Genomic DNA, 24,050 nt, shown 5'->3' with positions numbered 1-24,050 from the left:
GAGGAAACTTTGTTTGCTCCAAAATAAAGCAGCAAGATTGATTTTTGGACTTAAGAGGTATGACCGCATTACTTCTTTATTAAGCAAATTGCACAGGCTACCAGTTCAGGCAGAGGTTGCTGATGACACAAAGTTGTTAAATCGCAAGAGGATTGTGAAAAATTGCAAGAGGACCTTGTGAGACTGGAAGAGTGGGCGTCAAAATAGCAGATGACGTTTTAATGTGGGCAAGTGCAAAGTGATGCATGCGGGAAAGAGGAACCCGAACTTTAGCTATGTGATGCTGGGTTCTGCGTTAGGAGTCACTGCCCAGGTAAAGGATCTAGGTGTCATCGTTGAGGATACGTTGAAACCCTCAGCTTGATGTGCGGCGGCGGCTGCTAAGAAAGCAAATAGAATGTTAGGAATTATCAGGACATTATAATTCTTCGTTCTCAACACCCATGTTTTGCACAATCAAATTGCCCACCTAAACTCATCGACACCATGTTTGTGATAGCTCTAATGCATATTCTGAAAAACTGGAAATCATCCTCATTACTAGACTACACCTTCTGGTGGAACTCTTTAAGTATGTACCATAAATTTGAATCTTATGCATATGAGAAGAAATTGTTTTCTCGATCCTCTACAAACTTGACACGAAACAAATCACCTTGGTCATTCTTAGATTCATATGTTCGTTCTGCTTTATAGACACTTCTGCCTCTCTCTCTATCTCTCTCTATTTCTCTTTCTCTCTCTCTTCCTTTATCTTTCTCTCTCTTTCTCTTATCCCTCCTGCTTCTCTGTCTTTTTCTGTTCCTTTTCTAAGCAGTTCCAGATACTCTGGATCCTTTTCATTAATCTAGTTCTATTCAAACGATTGTAGATACGAATATTTGATACATGATTTTTATTATGATTCTATGTGTTTGAACTGCTTTCTGTTTATAATTCTTATAATATTCAATAAAATTATTGAACTAAAAAAAAAAAAAAAGGAATTATCAGGAAAGGAATGGAAAACAAAGGTGAAAATGTTTTAGCGCCCTTGTATCGCTCTATGTTATGGCCGCTCCTCGAATACTGTGTACAGTTCTGGTCGCCGTATCTCAAAAATGATACAGCGGAACTAGAAAAAGGTGCAGAGAAGGGCAACGAAAATGATAAAAGGGATGGGACGACTTCCCTTCGAGGAAAGGTTAAAGCGTCTCGGTGTCTTCAGCTTGGAGAAGAGACGGCTCAGGGGGGATATGATAGAGGTCTATAAAATAATGAGTGGAGCGAAAAGGGGAGATGTGAATCACTTGTTTACTCTTTCCAAAATTAGGGGGCATGCGATGAAGTTACTAAGTAGCAGATTTTTTTTTTTTTTTTTAAATATTCCTTATTCATTTTAAAAACTTACACTAAGTGCAACAGCATATAACATCAATTTATACTTAAATACATCACTTAATATCCTATTAAAATTACATTACATTACATTACATTACGGATTTCTATTCCGCCTATACCTTGCAGTTCAAGGCGGATTACAAAAGATTTGACTGGACATTTTCCAGTGAAGATACAATTTTTTTTTTTTTTTATTTTTTTTTTTTTGACAGAAGAGAGATAGCTGGATACATTCCTAAGGGGAATTAGGGGTTGGATAGTAAAATGACAGTGCCGAACTGTGTGATATGGACAAAGAGAATATAGTTAGAGTAGGTAAGATTACCATCTAATTTTTGGGGTCTGTTTGCTTGGAAGGTGTTTAGGTGGGTTATTTGGGGAAGTAATATCTTGAGGTAGGTGAAGAATGGTTAAGATATTTGGATGAATTTTTTGAAAAGCTGGGTTTTGATTTCTTTTCGGAATGTTTTGAAGTCGTCCGATGTTATCAGCAGATTGGAGATGGTATGGTTGAGTTTTGCTGCTTGTGTTGCCAGAAGGTTGTCAAACAATTTCTTGCGTAGTGTGCCTTTGAGTGGGGGAAAAGTAAAAGGGTTTGGGGTTCTTCTGTGTCTTGAGGTGGAGATCTGGTTTAAGCGGTTGTTTAGGTAGGAAGGGGAAGAGCCATGTAACGCTTTGAATAATAGGCAGTGGAATTTGAATTGAATTCGTGCTTGTATGGGTAACCAGTGGGAGTCTAAGAAGGCAGTAGTTATGTGATCATATTTTCTGAGTGAGTAGATCAGTCTGAGGGCGGTGTTTTGTATGGTCTGGAGTCTTTTTATCATAGTGGCTGGACAAGGAAGATAGAGGGAGTTACAGTAGTCCAGCAGACCTAAGACTAGGGATTGGACAATTAGTCTGAATTGTGCTGGGTTGAAGAATTTTCTGATTTTACGTAGATTTCTCATGGTTAGAAAAGCTTTCTGGGTCGTCTTGTTGATTTGGGACTGCATTGTGCAGCATCTGTCTATTATAACTCCTAGGAGTTTTAGTTCGGGTTGTATTGGGTATTTGGTGTTTTTGATTTTCAGTTCTGTGATGGTAGGCGTTTTGGCCTGTTCGAGCAAGAGGAATTTTGTTTTTTCTGAGTTTAGTTTTAGTTTGTGATCCATCATCCATTTTTCTACTGTATCTAAGGTTGTTTCCAGCTTTGTTGTGGTGGTGGTATCTGATGGGTCGAAGGGGAGGAGTATGGTGATGTCGTCTGCGTAGCTGAAGGATGTGACATTTAGGTTATCTAGAGTGGCTCCTAGGGAGGAGAGAAAGAGGTTGAAGAGCATAGGTGAGAGTGGTGATCCTTGTGGAACTCCGCAGGGGTTTGCCCATGGCTCTGATTTTATATCATTGTACTTTACCCTGTAGGTTCTTGATTTGAGGAACCCTTGAAACCAATTGTAGACCTTGCCTGAGATCCCTATGGTGTCGAGTATTTGTAGTAATATGGTGTGGTCAACTAGGTCAAATGCTGCGGAGAGGTCTAGTTGTATTAACACCATCTTTTTTCCCTTACTGATGTGTTGCCGGGCTGTATCTAGAAGTGAGACAAGTAGTGTTTCTATCTAATTCAGATCCCATAACCCTCCCTCCCCCATATTCAATAACTTTCATCAAACATAAGAAGACATATAATAACCCCCCCTCTCCAAATTATTTGCACTCATAAGAAAACCAAAACACCCCCACCCTTCTCCCTCCCCCCACCTTGGATGTGCATATTTAAGGGGTAGAAATTATATTCATTCATTACAGTATTTTGTTAATGGCTCCCAAATATCCTGAAATTTCTTAAAATTCCCCTGCTGCATGGCAATTACCCTTTCCATTTGAAATATGTGACATAGAGAGTTCCACCAAAAGTTATAATTCAACCGATCCCAATTTTTCATAATATGTTGTTTGGCAACCCCTGACATAATGAGTAATAGCTTGTTGTTATTAGAAGAAATTTGGCCCTTAGCCCTCACTGATGTACCAAATAACACAGTATCATACGATAATGCAACCGGATTTTCCAACAAGCTATTTATTTGACCCCAAATTGACTTCCAAAAAGCAAGTATCAATGGACAATAGAATAGCAAATGATCTAATGTCCCAGCTTCAAGTTGACAGTGCCAGCATCTATTAGACTTAGAACTATGTAACTTCTGTAAACGAACTGGGGTCCAAAATGCTCTATGCAACAGGAAAAAAAAAACAAGTTTGTCTCATAGACGCGGACACTGTACATCTCACCTCCAAGCCCAAATTCGTGGCCATTGAGGTGCAGAAATTTGATGCTTAATCTCCATGCTCAAAATGTCTCATAGACCAGTCTTTGGTCTCTTATTTAAAAAGTAGCAGTAGCAGATTTAAAACAAACTGTAAAAAATATTTCTTCATACAACATATAATTAAACTTTGGAATTTGTTGCCAGAGAATGTGGAGAAATCAGTTCGCTTAGAACGGTTTAAAAGGTTTGGAAGATTTCCTAAAAGAGAAGTCCATAGGCCATTACTGAGATGGCTCTGGGAAATCCACTGTTTATTCCTAGGATAAGCACCACAAAATCTGTTTTACTACTTGGGACCTGGGTTGGCCATTGTTGGAAACAGGATACTGGGCTTGATGGACCTTCAATCTGTCAATGTATGGCAGCTCTTAAGCTCTTATGTGAGCCAAGTATTTGATAATCAGGCCATTGTGACATCACTGCTGAGGTTGGCTCTTAGGCACTGGTGGAATGAGGCATTATGACATCACAATCTCAGCTCTGGAATGTTGCTACTCTTTGGGATTCTGCCAGGTACTTGAGACCTAGGTTGGCCACAGTTGGAAACAGGATACTGGCTGGGCTTGATGGACCTTCAGTTTGTCCCAGTATGGCAATTTTTATGTTCTTATAGCAGCCAAAGGTAGACTCCACACAAAAAAAGTCTATCTAGCTACTGAACCTAACTGGCCAGCCACTAAATATTGGTGGTGACTGGCAATGTTGCGTGACACAGCCGGTCACTGGCCAATCTGGCGAGCCAGATGTTCAGCGAGAGATAGTTGGCTATCTCCTGCTGAATATCGCCAGATAGCCAGCTATGTACCACTGAATATTGGGAGGATTGAACGTTATAATTTATTTTGAATTTCACTGTTGAATCTCACATACGAGACTTGCACAACAAAAAAAAAAAACCACCTTTGTTGCACTAGGGTAGCTCTATGATTAAATTTAGCCATTTGAAAATATAGCAGATATAATTAATTGCTGTTGGCATTGACTTCCAGTGTTGTTTAAAGTACTAGGTCAAAGTAATGTAATGTAATGTAATTTATTTCTTATATACCGCTACATCCGTTAGGTACTTACGTAAAAGTAAAGGTACTTTTACGTAAGTACTTTGTACTTAAGTAGAAAGTATAATGAAAAACAAATTAAAATTTTACACACGTGAAATAAAAAAGTAGATGCCTAAAATAATGCTTTTTGAGTAAAACGCAAAAGCACCCCAGCTATAATGAGGGTTCATCAAGAAATGCTACCAGCGTGAGCTTCATCTCCGCTTTCAAGTGACCCAACTCATCTAATCAGTTCGAACAAAGGCAATTCCACAAATGGCCCACTGTTTGCATAACGAGGTTTGCAAGAGCAAAATTCTGTTCCCTGATTTGCTGTTTCATTTGGTTTACTGAGGAACTGTCATTTACATCTCCCTTCCGCTTTTACTTTTAACTGCAAGCATCAAATGTAACTAGATAAAAGAAAAAAACTTGGCAAATTATTACTTTAGTAAAAGTAACAAATGTTATCCTGTACTTCTGTATAAGTAAAGGTATCAAAACTTTTACTTAAGTACAGTATATTAGTTACATTTACTTAGGCCCAGATTCTATAAATGGTGCCTAACTTAAGTGCCTAACTAAAGTTGAGAAAATGCCATTTAAAACCGATTAAAAGCAGTTTAAAAAAAATGTAGGCGCCTACCAGTGCCTAAAAAAAGAGCACAGGAATCATGCCTATGGAGGCATTTTACGTCATCTAATGCCACTATAGGCGTGGCTCATGCCAGACGTGACGTTAGATGTCGTAAAGCACCTCCGTAGGCGCGATTCATGGCAAAGGTAGGCACCAGTAATATAGGCCGTGAAAAACCCTGGTCCACATTTCCAGTGCCTACCTTTCCGAAAGGCACGAGTCTATAAACGGCACCATTGCGTGGTTGACGATCAGCGGCCATTTTTAAGGCAGCCTCCGATGACAGCCACTATATATGGAATCCGGGCCTTAGTTACTATACAACACTGTTGGCGTATATAGAGCTACCTTATCACTTTACATAGAAGTTTGTTGAATAATACGTCTGTGCTTTGCCATGCCATCCTCTTTCTATCCTTTTTACATTTTCTGTAAGACCCTCCCCAGAGAAGACAATGGAAAGACTTTTACCATTGGCATTGCCATGGACTGTTTCCTTTCTGTGGTGTTTTCTTTTGTGGTGTCATTGGAACCGAAGGTAGCTCTCTTTGGTGGTCTTGGAGGAGGGGGCCCACTGCAAGGCAGCAGCTTCCGCAATTGGTAATAGAAGGAGTCTGTTAGCTCTTCCACCACAGACTGATTTACGGGCTCCTTCAGCTCTCTGACAGAGTCCTCAGTGAAGAACAGCAAAATGTCGAACCATTTCACTGGGAGCTCAAAGCACAGCCTGGGCTGTTCCATGAAGCTGATGACCAGGAAAGGATCGTCAATGAGCTCCTCTAGCTTCAGGGAAGCAAAAGAGCTAAGGATGTCAGTGTCCAAGGTGGGATCTTTCATGGCAACTTTAACCTCACATGGTAGCTTCAGTTTTTGGATTACTTCAGACATGGTGTATTTCGCAGTGTCCGTGACTTCTTCCACAAAGCGGCCCTCAACATACAATGGCAGCATGATTTGCTTCATCTGTCCCTCACAGCACAGGTTGCAAACAATGACATCGGTTTCTTGAGGGGTCCTCACTGTGGTGTGATACAGCACCTTGAGCCGGTCTCCAACACTCAGTGATGGGAAGCAGTCTTCATAGCACTCAAAGTCCTTGGTTACGACAACCTGCAGATTCTCACCAGAGTTCAGGCTGGTCAGGAGGTCATAGGCTGTGGAGAACTCCCTTAGCCTTCTCTTCAACATTCCTCGGTAGCCACCAGAGATCAAAAAGTACCTGACTGCCTTGTTTCCCTTAGTAGTAGATGCGAGAACTCTCCAGGCTGAGGCCCTGCTATGAATATGGATCTTCTGACCCTTCTTCAGGGATCTAGGCCAGTGAGCTTTAAATACTGTCTGGTACTCAGGAACCTCCAGCAGCTCTGCTGTGATGGGGAAAGCCTCCTCGTGTGCTAGAATTTCAGGAAGTGTCAGTGGGGTGATGAAGCTGACCTGCTGGGCACGGCTAGTCACATCTATCACATCCACCTCCAGACTGGATGGAATCTTCACCGCGTTTCTTCGCACTGTTAGGGGGAGAAAACAGAAAAATAACAGGTTGGGCATTCACAACTGAAGAAGGAAAAAAGTGAGATGACCTTGTGTGTGCCCCAATTTAAAAAAACCCCAACATCTCCAGACATCTCTATTCCTCTTTTACCACACGCAACAGAGAATGAAGACCATCCTGAGGTACTTCTATCCTTTTACCTTGTTCTATTGTATAGGAAAGGGATATAGAATAAAACAATAATGCCTCTGTATCACTCCTTGGTGAGAGCACACCTTGAGTATCGTGAGCATGTTGGTCAACATATCTCAAAAACATGTAAGATGCAGTGGAACTGGAAAAGGTACAAAGAAGGGAAACCAAAATGATAAAGAGGATGGAATTCCTCTCATATGAGGAAAGGCTACAGAGGCTTAGAGTCTTCAGTTTGGAGCAGAGAAGGCTGAAGGGATCTATAAAATCCTGAATGGAATTAAATCAATTGTTTACTTTTTTGAAAAGTACAAGTACTAAGGGGCGTCTATCTTATGAAGAATTCATTGTACCCTGTTTCCCTTAAAATAAGACTTACCCCCAAAATAAGTTAAGATCGACCACCGAAGCCTCTCCTAAATGTCCCCGACATTCCCCGACTCCATCCCTGATACTAGTGCTGCCTGATCCGCCGAAAAAATTGGACTCATCAATTCAGCAATTCCCACCCCAGTGAGACCTGACACCTCCACTCTGAGTCCTCCAAAAACAGCTGCTGGTATGTCAGTCTCATGGTGGGAGGGTCAGTGGGGTTCTGCTGTACAAGGGAATGGGAGGAATAGAAAAATGCTGCACAAGGGGATGGGTGACAAGGGAGGAAAGATGCTGCACATGGGGGGGGGAGAGGGAAGAAAGGAAAAAGGAAGAATTAGGGTGGAGGAGAGGAAGGGAGAGATGATTGTTATACATGAAAAAAAAAAAAGACATCCCCCCCAAAATAAGCCCTAATGCGTTTTTTGGACCCAAAATTAATATGACATTGTCTTATTTTCAGGGAAACATGGAAAATGTTCTGAAAATATGACTAGTTGTGGTTCCCCCAGGACAGGTTTGAAAATCACTGGCTTAACTATACCTTGAGTGAAAAAAAATATTTTTTTTTAAGGACTCAATGTATAGTTAAGCCAGTGATTTCCAAACCTGTCCTGGGGGAAGCACAACTAGTCATATTTTCAGGACATTCACCATGAATTCTCATGAGAGAGATTTTCATGCCATATGAATGCATATTCATTGTGGATATCCTGAAAATCTGACTGCCTGGGGTTCCCCCAAGACAGCTGTAGGAACCCCTGAGTTAAGTTCTGGAATTAATTTCCGGAATAAGTAGTAAAAGCAGTTTAACGTAGCTGTATTTAAAAAGGGTTTGGACATATCTGCTTGAAATATCAGCAGTCTAATGGATTTTTGGGACACATGTTATGGCTATGTCTGCTACTAGACTCCTCGGAGAAACAGGAGATACCGCCTTCCCAGAACTTGGAAAGCAAGAAAGATAACGAAGGTGACTTACTGGTGCTCAAATCGCTTTTATTTTACAATATTACATTACATTAGTGATTTCTATTCCGCCTTTACCTTGCGGTTCAAGGCAGATTACATAAGAGTTGTTATGATAATAAGAACATATTGTTAAGATATTAAGAAATACTTAAGGAAAAGTTTGAGCATTTTCTAATTTGTTAAGGAGTAGTTGGTAATTGCAGGAGGAGTTCAGAGCCTGTTTGGTTGTGTTATATTGGTTTTATGTATTTTTTTGAAGGTTTTGTAGTCTGTGGTTGAAGTCAGCAGACTGGTGAGCTGTCGGTCTAGTTTCGCTGCTCTGGTGGCCAGTAGGTTAATAGGACTCGACGCAATCGTGTTTCGGCCCAAAAGGGCCTGCCTCAGGAGTCCGAATGTATGACTGAGAATTGAATATTTGTTCTGTGATGTTTGAGCTGATTTATGTCTTTTGACTTTCATTTTTGGTTGGACAACAGCACACAAAATCACAACCTGAGATTTGCGTTTTTCTGCTGTCAAGCATCAAAACATTTCAGGGGAACATTTTATCGATAAACACAACGTCACAAGACATAAGTCACCTCAAACATCACAGAACAAGTATTGAAGGCTTATGATATTCTGTGATATTCAGTTCTCAATCATACATTCAGACTCCTGAGGCAAAACACAATCGTGTCGAAACACAATCTTGCCGAGCCCTATTGTACAATCAAAGCGATTGAGCTCCAATAAGTCACCTTTGTTGTCGTTTCTTGCTTTCCAAGTTTTGGGATACTATTAGACTACATGTGTCTCATCTTTGGAAGACTCAATGGAGTCCAGCACCACCTGTGTTGTTTGGAGTTCTTCTAGTTGCATCTCCTAGCCCAAAAGGTTTTACTGGATTTATCGCTCTGTCCTGAGAGGGGATAAAGACTATCTTACAGAACTGACTTTGCTCGGAGACTCCCTCATTATTGCAATGGTGAAATTTAATGATTATTTTCTACAAAAATGATACAGTGGTTCTCATTCAGAAACCTCTAGTAGTCTGTGTTGGGGAATGCTTGGAATAAAACGAGTTTCCTTAAGTGTGCTCTATTACTGGGCCACTTTATCAGGGAGGTAGAGCCAGCCTGCCTAGCCAGGAGGGTGGAGCTCAGGCAGAGAGGAAGTTAAAACGCCAGAGTGGGAATAGGATGGAGGAGCCCAGAGCAGGGAGAACGGGTCCTCTAAGAGAGATTCCAAGCCAGGGCAGCAGGGTCTGAAGACAGGGTCAGGTCAGGATGAAGGGATCCTTTACGAGAATTTCTAGCCTGTGACTGCAATGCTTGAAAATGGACCGAGATAGGAAGATTATAGTGTACGAGTGAAGTACTGAAGTTGGGCCTTCTAGGAGCTGGTCACCAAGGGTATTAACAAGCGTGAGTTTAGTGAAGCTGGGCTTCGGGAAACCTGAGAGAATCGTTTCTTTTAATGCAAAACTGAAGTTCATGTAAATTCTGTCTGTTTGTTTATCAGATCTGTGACAATAACGGACCTTTTACATATTTTGGCTCATAATAAAACTTCTTGCTTTGACTGATCTTGTCTGCTGATTGTACCTGTGAAGGCTTCAGTCTCTAAGAATAGGCCAGAAATTCGCAAGGTTATCTTACTCAAGAAATCATTTATTTCATACTCTTTTTTTTTTTTTTTTTTAGTTCAATGATTTTATTGAATATTATAGGAATTATAAACAGAAAGCAGTTCAAACATATAGATCATAATAAAAATCATGTATCAAATATTCGTATCTACAATCATTTGAATAAAACTAGATTAATGAGAAGGATCCAGAGTATCTGGAACTGCTTAGAAAAGGAATAGAAGAAGACAGAGAAGCAGGAGGGATAAGAGAAAGAGAGAGAAAGATAAAGGAAGAGAGAGAGAATGAGAAATAGAGAGAGATATAGAGAGAGAAAGAGAGAGGCAGAAGTGTCTATAGAGCAGAACGAACATATGAATCTAAGAATGGCCAAGGTGATTTGTTTCGTGTCAAGTTTGTGGAAGATCGAGAAAACAATTTCTTCTCATATGCATAAGATTCAAATTTATGGTACATACTTAAAGAGTTCCACCAAAAAGTGTAGTCTAGCAATGAGGATGATTTCCAGTTTTTCAGAATATGCATTAGAGCTGTCACGAACATGGTGTCAATGAGTTTAGGCGGGCAATTTGATTGTGCAAAACATGGGTGTTGAGAACGAAGAATTATAATATCCATGGAGATCACTTTATTTCATACTCTTAAAAGAGATACTGCATTCCAGAAGACCTTGCACAAGTACACAGACATGTCTGACTCTTTTGTATTTGCATCCGTGATGCTACCATGGCCCTGGCACCACCCAGTGGCGTAGTGAGGGCGAGAGGCGCCCAGGGCGGTGGCGCCCCTCCCCCCCACCTCTCTCTCCTTCCCCAACCCCCTGCCGCACACACATCCCCTTTCCTATACCTCTTTAACTTTCCCACTACATGCAGCATCACAAACTTGCTGCCCCCATCAGCTCTCCCTCTGATGTCATTTCCTAGGCATGGGACCCGGAAATGACATCAGAGGGAAAGCCGCCGCTGGCGCGAGCAGCAAGTCGGAGTTGCTGCTCGCCCTGGCGAAAAGCTAGAGGTACAGTGGAGGAGGGGGGGTAGGCAGAGAGGAGGACGGGTGCCGGCCCCTCCACCAAGATGGCATCCGGGACGGACCGCTCCCCACCCTCTCTTACTATACCACTGGAGCCACCCAGTGGTTGTGGGACAGGGTCCAACTTCCTGATTGGATACTTCAGCAGGACCTCACAGACTGTAGCCAACACATGCAGTTGCTAAGCAACAGCTTTATTTAACATGGATTCATGTGGGGGAAAAAAAAGAATTCTTATAATATCGATTGTCTCTTCACAGCTTTTGGGTTCACTTCCTAGGGCCTCTTCTATCAAACTGCGCTAGCACTGCTCCCGACACTCATAGAGTTCCTATAAGCATCGGGAGCAGCGCGGGCTATTCAGCGCGGCTCTCTGCGCTAAAAACTGCTAGCGCAGTTTGATAGAAGAGGCCATTAATCTTTAAACCTAGACTTTACCATTTTATTCTTAAACCTAGACTTTACCATTTTATTTAGCTTTACAGGGTTAGCCTGTTTCTAATCATTTTAACTGAACCAACAGTAAGGAAAGATCCACTCTTACTATCCTTAACCTCAGTTGTACTTCTTCTAAACCCACTTTGCCTTGTCCAGAATATAGGCAGGTTTGTGCAGAAGCAATGCTGTATTTAAACACTTTGTACTGGATTTTATAAATGGCACCCCAAAAAAATAAATCTGTGCATAAAAAAAAAAGATGCCGAGTGCTATTCTATAAATGGTGCTCAAACTTAGGTGTCAGGGGAGATATGATAAAGGTCTATAAAATATTGCGTGGAGTAGAACAGGTAGATGTGAATCCTTTGTTTATTCTTTCCAAAAATATTAGTAGTAGATTTAAAACAAACCAGAGAAAAATATTTCTTTACTCAATGTGTAATTAACCTCTGGAATTTGTTACCAGAGAATGTGGTGAAAGCAGTTAGTTTAGCAGGGTTTAAAAAAGGTTTGGCTAACTTCCTAAAACAAAAAGTCCATAACTCGTTATTAAGATGGACTTGGGAAAAGCCACTGCTTATTTCTAGGATAAACACCATAACATCTGTTTTTACTATTTGGGAGCCAGCTAGGTACTTGGGACCTGGGTTGGCCACTGTTGGAAACAGGATACTGGGCTTGATGGACCATCTGTCTGTCACAGTATTACAGCTCTTGTGTTCTTATGTGAGCCAAATAGGACAATCAAGCCATTGTGACATCACTGCTGAGGTTGGCTCTTAGGCATTGGTGGAAAGAGGCATTGTGACATCACAATCTCTGGAATGTTGCTACTCTTTGGGTTTCTGCCAGGTACTTGAAACCTTGGTTGGCCACTGTTGAAGGACCTTCGGTGTGTCCCAGTATGGCAACTCTTATGTTCTTATTTATAGAATAACACTTAGCGCCATAATCTGCACCTAGATTTACGTGCAGCCATTTTTACGTGGTATAAATCCTTGTACATAAATTAGGTGCAGATCCCCCTTATCTTACAGCTACGAGCGCAACTTGAAGGAACGCCCATGACCCTTCTATTTCCATGCCCCCCTTTTTGGAACCACTCATAAAACTGAGGTGTGGTTCCCATGCCTAAATTTACAGATGTCAATTTTAATTAGATCCAGTTAGCCTCAATAATTGGGTTCTTAACAAGCAATGCTAGTTGGCTTGATATTGAAATGAATTGCCCAAGCAAGTTCAGTGTCCGCTGAAATTTGCACATGCAGTTGTTATTTGCTCTTCTTATAGAGTTCAGGGGTTTGTCTAAATCAGGGGTGGGCAAACTTTTTGACTCGTGGGCCACATTGAGTTTTTAAATTTGACAGACCCAGAGCAGATGGATGGAGGGTTTGTGTGAACTAATATAAATTAAATATAAACGTCATAACATAAAAGGTTTTGGTCTTTAAAAGGTAGCAAAGCATGAAAACGTAAGGTCATAGGAAGCCCAAGAAGGAAAAAAAAACGGAACTTAAAATGAAAAAGAAGAAGGGAACTCATACTTTAATCCGGCCCGCCGAACCCCCCTTTTATTAAACTGCGCTAGCGGCTTTTAGTGCCGGGAGCTGCGCTGAATGCTGCTGCTGCTCCCGACGCTCATAGGAATTCTAAGAGCGTCGGGAGCAGTGCGGGACATTCAGCGTGGCTCCCGGCGCTAAAAAAACACTAACACAGTTTAATAAAAGGGGGGTTCGGCAGGCCGGATTAAACAACTAAATGAGCCGGATATGGCCCGCGGGCCGTTGTTTCCCCATGTCTGGTCTAAACATACAGGCATGTTTCTGCATTAGCAATGCTCAGGTGATCGCTGATTATGCCCTATGGCAGGTGTAGGAAACTCCGGTCCTTGAAAGCCGTATTCCAGTCGGGTTTTCAGGATTTCCCAAATGAATATGCATGAGATCTATTTGCACGCACTGCTTTCAATGCATATTCATTGGGGAAATCCTGAAAACCCAACTGGAATACGGCTCTCAAGGACCGGAGTTCCCTACCCCTGCCCTATGGTCATACACGTCCAGGGTGGTTGGGTGGAAGGGCGAGTTGGAATGTATTTTTCAGTTCTCAATATGATTGTAGTTTTTGGATATAATTATGGGGGGGGGGTGATAATCTTTTTGACAAACCACTTTTTTTTTTTTTGCCAGAAACCAGGTGAATAAAAGGACAGGAAGGGTCAGAGACTTCCTCTGTTTCTTCTCCATACAACTCCTTCCCGCTGTGGGATACTCACTCTGCATTAAGGCTTGGACTTCATAGACTGGAGAGAGGAATACGGAGTGCCCTGGTATGGTGCTACAGGTGAATCTGTGGCTCAGCAGAGCTTTGGATTGCAGGAGTTGGCTGAGTGTGTACTCCTGCTCCACCTCGCATAGGTAGAAATCTCCATGGCAGGACAATGGGATCTGCAAGCACATCTGCGCAGCTGCTTCATATACCCTGCAACGGGCATACCTGCAACCCTTGGACTCAACCTCCGATAGAAAGGAGACAGGCTGATGCCTCATGATGATCTGTTCCTTTACCATAAAGTCTACAGTGGAGGCAAAATGGAAGGGAGGCCTTTCCCTGCCAGGGAACACATCTCTGATAAGTTCTTCCAGCGTTGGATACTCATGAATAGGTTTGAAGAGACCTGAAAAGAAGCAAAGATCAGCCATTAAGACCTGACTGCCTTTATGATGCTTAGATTTTTATCAGGAGACCTGTGACCCTACTATGAAGATCCCTTACTGCTAGGGTTACCATATTTTTTCTCCCCAAAAAGAGGACGTGAGGCCCGGCCCTGCTCCGCCCACAGCCATGCCCCATCCTGCCCCCCCCAACCCTGGCCCCGCACAAACTTTGCCTCTATGGGACCGTGTCTGGCCCAGAACTCACTGGTTTTCAAACCCCCCCAAAAAAAAGCCGAGATGCAATTTGATAGCGCTTAGTGCTTTTTTTGGCCCGGGCAAAACGTTGTTTTGCTAGTTCTTTATGAACTGAGCACATTCCTTTTTTAAAAGTATACTGGCGCCATCTATTGGATTTATCTATACACCCCTGAGGAAGGCTTTTCAAGTCGAAACACGGACTGTGTTGGGGATCCAGGACTAAAGACTCTCTGTAAAGCTTGCCTTATGTTTTGGATAGTATGTGGATCGATTTTTCATTCTGTCAAAAATTACAAAGACTAGGGGACACTCGAAGTTACAGGGAAATACTTTTAAAACCAATTGGAGGAAAAAAAATTTTTTCATTCAGAGAATAGTTAAGCTCTGGAACGCATTGCCAGAGGATGTGGTTAGAGCGGATAGCGTAGCTGGTTTTAAGAAAGGTTTGGACAAGTTCCTGGAGGAAAAGTCCATAGTCTGTTATTGAGAAAGACACGGGGGAAGCCACTACTTGCCCTGTATCAGTAGCATGGAATATTGCTACTCCTTGGGTTTTGACCAGGTACTAGTGACCTGGATTGGCTCCCATGAGAACAGACTACTGGGCTTGATAGATCATTGATCTGACCCAGTGAGGCTATTCTTATATTCTTATAATTTTAGTTATTTATATTTACATGTTTTTAAAATGTATATGTTCTCAATAAATTGATTGTCCTTGAGGCTGATGTGCGGTGTCCCTTCCCCACTCTTTTTGTCTTGCATTGTCATACATGGAGTTGTGCTTTCTTTTTTTGTTGTGGAATACAGTTTTTAGGACACTGCCAGGTACTTGTGACCTGAACTGTCCGCTGTCAGAAAGTGAGATATAAGGCTAGATCGGTGGTCTCAAACTCAAACCCTTCGCAGGGCCACATTTTGGATTTGTAGGTACTTGGAGGGCCTCAGAAAAAAAATAACTAATGTCTTATTAAAGAAATGACAATTTGCATGAGGTAAAACTCTTTGGGCCTGTTTTACAAAGCCACGTGGCAACAGCCCCGAAGCCCTATAAATCTCTATGGGCTTCGGGGCCATTACCGCGCTGCAGCCTTTATAGTTTATAAATCTTTCCTTTTGGCTAAGTCTTAATTATAATATTGTAATTTATAGCTAAAGAGACAGATGATCAAGAAACTGTTTTATTTTACTTTTGTGATTATGATAAACATACCGAGGGCCTCAAAATAATACCTGGCGGGCCACATGTTACCCCTGGGCCGCGAGTTTGAAACCACTGGACTAGATGGACCCTCAGTCTGACCCAGTATGGCAACTCTTATGTTCTTATATTGTGATCTTAGCAAAGTCATTTTGGGCTAGATTTACTTAGATGTGTTATCTAGCGAAGGTTTCATTTAATGTAGTGGAATTTATTTAGCGTTTGGAAAATCTACCTATCGGATGCCTGTTGCCTCAGATACCTAACGAAAATGGAAGCTCTTGGAACAGGGGATTATTGTTTCTAAATTCTAAAAAATATTGCAAGCCACTTAAGTGGGCTAAAATATCCAAATTTCCCTTATTTGGAAATTATGCAAATCCTCATCATAAATATTTATTATGTCTGGGGACTTTCAGGGCTGATGGAATCTAAGGGCTCCTATTACAAAGGTGTGCTAGAGTTTTTAGCCCATGCACCGGAAAAACTACCGCCCGCAGCATTTCTAAAGGAGCCCTAAGTGTCATTGGCATCTCTTTTACCTCTTGTAGTTTGAGTTAAAACAACTTCGCATCAGACAGAAGCAACTCCAGGGCTTGAGTGCCAGAATCAGAAATAAAATGAATATGCAGAAGATAAATTAGCAGATTATGATGGGGGTGGGTGCATTCAAATTCATGACCCGCAGCCTTTCCTGTTTTCAATCAGGTCAGCCCAACAAACTTTCCCGCCAAAAATTCAAATTTCTCGACCCACAGACTGCCCTGTTCTCAATCAGGTTCGTGAACCCACTATAGAGAAAGACACACTGCAGACCTCACAGCATACACTGAAGAAAGCCACAGCATGATGGCTGAAACGTCAGTTCTTTCTACACAGACATGGCAAGGCCCGGAAACCTACTACAATCGCTATTAGCATCCATTACATTGGGAGGTATGATCTGCATCCAACAAAGCTGCCATTTGGATGCAGTGGGGGGTATGGGGTGGGGGGAGAAGAAGCTTAGGAGTTAGGGAAGAGGCAGGGAGATAATAAGCTTGCAATGGATCTAATTGGTGTTAATTTACATAATGCCAACTCCTGCACAAGATTCACCTTTGAAGTCTGGTGACAGATCCCACAACAGGCCACGCTCTTCGCTACAAACAACCTTCTTCAGCTCCACACCAATAACCTTAATCAGGTCCCCAGTGGACAGGCAGCACTCACTCCCGGAAATTTCATAGATGGACCCTGTGGAAATAATCAGAACAACTTCTCAAGGTGATCCTCTTTGTCACAGTGGGGGGAACCTCATGGATGCTGTCACTTCTCTACTTCAGCTTGTCTGTGGTGTTCTTTGCTCACATGTTTAAAGACAATAGACTGTTTTCAGTCCAATTCTTTATATGTGAGTTTGCAAACCATTCAACCCTTGAGGAAGGCGTGTTTGCCGAAATATGGACCATATAGGGTCTGGTTGGATTTTTATCACTGTATTTTTTATCATTGTACTTTTTAAACTGAATTTTCATGTTTTTATATGTCAGTGTATAATAAATTATCTCCAGAACATCTGTACCCACAGTTTTTTGTTTTTGTTTTCATTGATCTGTCATACACATAAAATGTGGTCAGTTCTGGAGCATCCCTGGTATCAGAGCTGCTAGTGCTAACTTTCCCTGTTCTGGTAGGGGCATTTAAAGGTAGTTCTGGTTTTGAACCTACAAACCCCATAGGAGTGTAATATTTACAGTCCTTCAAGAGATTAAGGATTATTCAAAACACAGCGGTACGACTAATTTTTGGTTTGATAAAATCTGAACATATCATCCCATATTATGTTCAAAGGAGATTTACTGAGCTCAATACAGCAAAGGTACATGAAATCCTTACAGTGAATGGCAAGCTCAAGGTTTTTACAAATCAACATACCAAGAAGAACAACCCCCCTCCTCCCCTCTCCCTCTCCCCCTCCTCTCCCTCCCCCACCCCCTGGTTCTCCATACAGCGACAACATGGAAATATCAGAAAAATTCAAGAATTCAAAAGCCAGCTTCGTGCCAAAATCTTCCCATATTATAAAAAATTACATCGGTTAGCAGCCAAAGCCAGGATTATATTCAAATTTGCATGTCTATGTTATAAGACATTGTTAGGTTTTGCATTTATTTACTTTTCCAAACATTTTGTATTTTCTATTAACTTACGATGTACACGTGGAGCTTCTTTGTTCTCATTTCCTACATTGAAAGGAAGTCTATTTAAATTTTGTTATCCCGCCTTTTCAAAGTTTCAAAGGGGCTAACATTCATAATGCATTTGAGTAGGGTAAAGACAATTAAAACAGAAAACCAAAATGACATCAAATATTAAAATAACATCAAAGTTTTACAAAAACAACAACAACAACCAAAAACTAAACTTTAAAACTGACGAATATACTGGCACAAAAACGAGGGGGAAGAACCCCCCCCCAAAAAAAAAAAATCTACAATCTAAAAGATTCCTGGATAAAACTTTATCTTATTATTTGGGGTAAAACCATAAGTGCATTGCTACTAAACTCATCTACATATCAAACATTTAAAAGATTTCTGAAAACTTACTTATATGATAAATTTGTTTAAATTATCTTAGTGATGTATTTCGGGCATTTTATTTAATTATTTGTTCATTTATTTAGCCCGTCCTTCCAAAGGAGCCCAGAACGGGTTACAAGACATACTTAGGTGAGAAATACAGATTCTACAGTATTTACAGTATAGACAAAGGGGTTAGATTACAGTATAGACATAACATGCAGACATAAAATACTGACTTAGTGGGCATAGGGTGGATTTAAATTCACATTCAGTGTAGATATCACTTGGAGGTAAGATAGCTTTCTTAGTAAGTGGGTGCACGTTTGTTGTTGGAGCATGTAGTAGTAATTCAGGTTATATTTGCGGTGGCATGCGAGTATTTGTGAGATTCCTTTTGGGGTTTTAGGTCATGTCTTTGAGATCCATCCGTCATGGTGTAGATGTGGGTCTTTAAGGTGCTGGGTTTTTCTGAAGTTCCAAAGACTGTCTAGTGATCTAATAGATGGGGAGATGATGTGCCACATTCTGGGTATGTAGTAAGAATATGAGCGTCTTTGGGATGTCTCAGACGTGAGTGAACGGCCAGGTGGCTGGACCAGCCGATTTTCTGTTTGGGATCTCAGTGATCGGTTGGGGACATAAATTTGTAGTTTAGATGCTATGTAGTTTGGCGCCATTTTGTGGAAAGTCTTAAGAACATAAGCAATGCCTCTGCTGGGTCAGACCTGAGGTCCATCGCGCCCAGCAGCCTGCTCACGCGGCGGCCCAACAGATCCAGTACCTGTGCAGTAATCCTCTATCTATACCCATCTATCCCCTTCTCCAGCAGGAAATTGTCCAATCCTGTCTTAAACCCCAGAACCGTACTCTGCCCTATTACGTCCTCTGGAAGCGCATTCCAGGTGTCCACCACAAGTTGGGTAAAGAAGAACTTCCTAGCATTCGTTTTGAATCTGTCCCCTTTCAACTTTTCCGAATGCCCTCTTGTTCTTATATTTTTTGAAAGTTTGAAGAATCTGTCCCTCTCTACTCTCTCTATGCCCTTCATGATTTTGTAGGTCTCTATCATATCCCCTCTGAGTCTCCTCTTCTCCAGGGAAAAGAGACCCAGTTTCTCCAATCTCTCAGCGTATGTAAAGGTTTTCCATCCCTTTTATCAGACGTGTCACTCTCCTCTGAACCCTCTCAAGTAACCCCATATCCTTCTTAAAGTATGGCGACCAATATTGGACGCAGTACTTCAAATGCGGATGCACCATTGCCCGATACGATGGCAGAATAATTTCTTTCGTTCAGGTAGTAATACCCTTCTTGATTATACCAAGCATTCTATTCGCTCTTTTAGCGGCCGCTGCGTACTTTGCTGTCGGCTTCATTGTCATGTCCACCATAACCCACAAGTCTCTTTTTTGGGTACTCTTATTCAATAACATCCTGAGGAGGGGGAGGGGAAAGTCCTGTAAGCTCAGGTGAAGACCCCCAAGAATCTCCCTGTCACAGCAGTAGCAGGCCAAAGTAAGGCCAGTACAACTAAGACCTAAAATGGTTGCTGAAAAAGCAAATGGACTCTCGGACTCTCTGACTAGAAATTGTCAACTCTGAAAGAGGCTGTGAACTCTGGAAGACATTTCTGCTTTTTCCTAGAAACAGAGAGCGTGGTTATAGAGAAAAACAGTTCTGATGAAAAATATAAGCAGCATGATGACTTTATGAAAGTTTTAGGAAAGACGAACCACGGACAGAAGTGTACAAAAAGGCCAACCACAGAGCTGGAAAACTGTTAGGCCCAGGTGCTCAAAAGAGAAGCTTGGTATATTAAAAAGACATTTACGGGGAAGTGAGGGAGAAGCTTATGAGGAAAGGCGTGGCACAGAATCACTCAATTTATATTAACTAATCCATAGCTTAATATATGAGATAATGAATATGATTAACCAATGAAAGAGTGAAATGTAATATGCACCAACGTGGGCCAGAGCTGCCAGAATCATATAAAAGAAAGCTCCCTGGACCATAGTTTCAGAACTCATCGGAAGTTCTCCATCAGTCTGGCCAGTCTGGCGTATGCTCTATCACTCTGTATGCTGCGTGATTTGTTCCTGTAAGCTATTACTATTTGATTATTAAACCTCATATTATTTGTATCAGCATAAAGAGAGTTGAGTGGTCTATCTGCGAAGGCCTAGGGTCTTCAATCCCTCCCATCGTATATTTGTACCTCAGGTTTCTGCTTCCCACATGCAATACTTTACATTTCTCAACGTTGAACTTCATCTGCCATCTCGTCGCCCATTCCCCTAGTTTGTTCAAGTGTCTTTGCAATTCTTCGCAGTCCTCCTTAGTCCGAGCTCCACTAAACAGTTTGGTGTCGTCCGCAAATTTTATTATCTCACACTTCGTCCCTGTTTCTAGATCAATTTTGAATATATTAAATAGCAGCGGCCCGAGCACCGAGCCCTGCGGAACACCACTTGTGACCCTCCTCCACTCCGAGTAGTGGCCCTTCACCCCTACCCTCTGTTTCCTACCCGCCAACCAGTTTCTGATCCATCTGGTACGTCTCCGTCCACCCCATGGTTCTTCAGTTTCCGGAGTAGACGTTCATGAGGCACCTTGTCAAAGGCTTTTTGGAAATCTAGGTATATGATGTCTATGGGGTCTCCTTGGTCCATCCGTTTGTTAATTCCTTCGAAGAAGTGCAATAAGTTAGTTAGGCACAATCTCCCCCTGCAGAAACCATGTTGGCTGGTTATCAGAAGTTCGTTTCTTTCAAAGGCCATAAAGGCGCATCGTTTTTGGATAGGAAGCCAGTGCATGGATGTTAGTGCACGGGTGACATGGTTGCGGAAGCCCAAGTTTTTTTAGGAGTGGGATAGTGGCGTTTTGCACACCTTGGAGCCGGGAGAGTGTTTTTGCGGGTAAGCCCACTAGTAGAGCGTTGCAGTAATCTAAGCGGGATAGTACAAATGCATATAGTAGTTGGGCGAAATCGCTTTCTGAGAAATAAGCACGGATGCACTTTAGTTGGCAGAGGTAATAGAAGGAAGATGACACTAATTTTGAGACATGGTCTGAGAGCGACATGGTCTGAGTGCGGCATGTGTTTATATATGTATTCTCGCTGGGTTTGACAGCTTCTCTAGATGTAGACCGCTTTGAACTGCAAGGTACTGCGGGATATAAATAAACTATTATTATTATTCATATATTAAAGGCACAGAGGAGTGCAAGGAGTGGCCGGTACAATCCTAAACCAAGGCCTAGAGGGATGCATAGACAGCTAGGCAAACTCTCTCCACCTCCACTCTCTCCAAGGTAGGGAGAACGAGAGGGCATTCTCTAAAATTGAAAAGGGATAGATACCGTATGAACGTAAGGAAGTTCTTCTTCACCCAGAGAGTGGTAGAAAACTGGAACGCTCTTCTGGAGACTGTCATAGGGGACCACACCCTCCAGGGATTCAAGACAAAGTTAGACCAGTTCCTGCTGAACCAGAACGTACTCAGGTAGGGCTAGTCTCAGTTAGGGCGCTGGTCTTTGACCAGAGGGCCGCCGTGTGAGCGGACTTCTGGGCACGATGGACCACTGGTCTGACCCAGCAGCGCCAATTCTTATGTTCTTACTAGGCAGACTAGAAAATCCTTACTGGTCCTTATCTAGCATCATATACTATGTTACTATGTCACTGTGATTCTACCCATTGGAATTGGTGTTGCAGGTCCTATTAAACAGCATTTAATTATCTTAAGCTATGTGCAATATTGAGTCAAAGGATGATGAAACTCAAAATTGCCTATCACTTTTTATAACAAGTGGTAGACATAGTGTGCTGTTGAGACAGACATGAGTCAGAAGCATGGAATGTTGTTACTATTTGGGGGGTTTTCTAGGTACTTGTGACTTGGATTGGCCACCGTGAAGACAGGATACCGGGCTAGATGGACCATAGGACTGACCCAGTAGGGCTATTCTTATGCTCTTATGTTCTTAAGGCCCATATGGCTCCTTTTACAAAAACGCGCTAATGGATTTAGCACTCGCTAACGAATTGCAGTATCCTAGTTCTTTTGACAAGGGGGGAAGTTGTCATTGTTGACTACCATCAAAAGGAGTTATTTTAGTACAGGGGTTTTATTGCATAAGATGGGGCCTGTGCTGAAATAGCATGACTTGTGATACAATAGCTCGTGTCAACAGTAGCAAACTTTGATAACTTCCTGCCTCCCAAAATATTTCTCACATCGAGAAATACTATTCGTAACCCAGAACTGCCCATTTAGGATTAGCTTGCGGAAATTACACCTGCCTGTCTGTAAAGAGAGATAACAAATGGTGTTCTCAACTAATATTATCATTATTATGATAGACTCGGGAAAATCCACTGCTTATTCCTATGAAAAGCAGCATAAAATCTGGGATCTAGCTAGGTATTTGGGACCTGAGTTGGTCACTGTTGGAAACAGGATACTGGGCTTGATGGACCTTCAATTTGTCCTAGTATGGCAGCTCTTATGTTCTTATGTGAGCCAAGTATAGGATGATCAAGCCATTGTGACATCACTGATGAGGTTGGCTCTGAGGCATTGGTGGAATGAGGCATTATGACATCATAATCTCAGCTCTGGAATGTTGCTACTCTTTGGGTTTCTGCCAGGTACTGTGACCTGGGTTGGCCACAGTTGGAAGCAGGATACTGGGCTTGATGGACCTGCGGTCTGTCCCAGTAAAGCGGCTCTTATGTTCTTACCAACTGATTTCCTCATTTCTGTTTTCATATATGCTGCAGAGAGTTCCCGGGAGCCTTTCTGGTAAATGATTTTACGCACACAGAGGGCATCTCACTGCATGGAACAGAGCCAGCAAGCATCCCTTGAAAAGATATTAGCGGCTTGTCACCGAGTGTTATATTTTTCACTGGTGTAACATGTATTGGGTATTGTTTGATGCCTTTAAGTCTCGGTGAAGGAACCACGCGGACGACTTAATATTGTCTGTTTTATTCTTGACTCATTGTATTGTTTTGAAAAAAATCTTTTAATAAAATAAAAATAGATTTGGAAAAAAAAAAAAAAAAAGACCATAGGGCCTATCTAGTCTGCCTATCCATGCCATCCACTGTCCCTTGTTTTGAAAAGCCATCTGGACTCCCGGACAGGTCCGGGGAAATCCGGACGCTTGGTAATTCTATAGCAGGCTCACACTCCAACTGTGGTACCTGGGGCACTGGAGGGATTAAGTGACTTGCTCAGAGTTCTGGAGATCAGGCTGGGATCAAACTCAAAACCGCTGAGGCAGCAGTTTTAACCACTAGGCCACTCATTTGTCCTCTTTACTCTGTTCTTGGGTCTAGTATCATCTTCTAGCCCAGTGGTTCTTAACCTGGGTTCGACCGAACCCCAGGGGTTCGGTGAGTCAGTCTCGCGGGTTCGGCGGAGGTCAAAACACACCTCCGACTCATATAGTGCTTCGGTCACGTTCAGTCATCTATCCAGTTATTCAGTGTTGAGACAACAGATGTCAATGATGAATACCTCGATGAAATCATTGAAATTCAGCAGAGCCAGGTTCAACAGCAACTCTTCAGAACAACAACACACACTCTCAACATTTTGGTGTCAACAATTGGTAACGTACCCTGTTATTGCTAAGAAAGCTCTGGAAATTTTCATACCGTTTGTTACAACATATCTTTGCGAGCAATCCTTTTCGAGGATGCTGGACATAAAAACGAAGAAAAGGAACAGACTTTGTTGCGAAAATGACATGAGAGTGGCACTTGCCAAGGTAAAGCCGCGCATTTCTGAACTGGTCTCTGAGAGGCAACAGCAGAAGTCACACTGATTTGCAGTAAATTTCATTATTATGTT

The 24,050-nt window shown here is 42.0% G+C and overlaps 1 protein-coding gene across 1 annotated transcript in view; it reads right to left on the bottom strand.

Annotated features, from left to right (window-relative positions):
* Positions 1-24,050, bottom strand: part of THEMIS2 (thymocyte selection associated family member 2) — a 61,676-nt gene that overhangs the window by 15,081 nt on the left and 22,545 nt on the right. Inside the window, exons 2-4 of the mRNA XM_033954506.1 lie at positions 16,715-16,852; positions 13,776-14,177; positions 5,844-6,880 (exon numbers count right to left, since the gene is read on the bottom strand). Of these exons, the coding sequence (XP_033810397.1) occupies positions 5,844-6,880; positions 13,776-14,177; positions 16,715-16,852 (1,577 nt within the window). The remainder of the gene's footprint in view (positions 1-5,843; positions 6,881-13,775; positions 14,178-16,714; positions 16,853-24,050) is intronic.

This window comes from Geotrypetes seraphini, chromosome 8 (genome assembly GCF_902459505.1).
Source record: "Geotrypetes seraphini chromosome 8, aGeoSer1.1, whole genome shotgun sequence".
Lineage (NCBI taxonomy): Eukaryota > Metazoa > Chordata > Amphibia > Gymnophiona > Dermophiidae > Geotrypetes > Geotrypetes seraphini.
The sequence above is the reverse complement of the archived record's forward strand: the minus strand, read 5'-3'. Positions and strand labels throughout refer to the sequence as shown.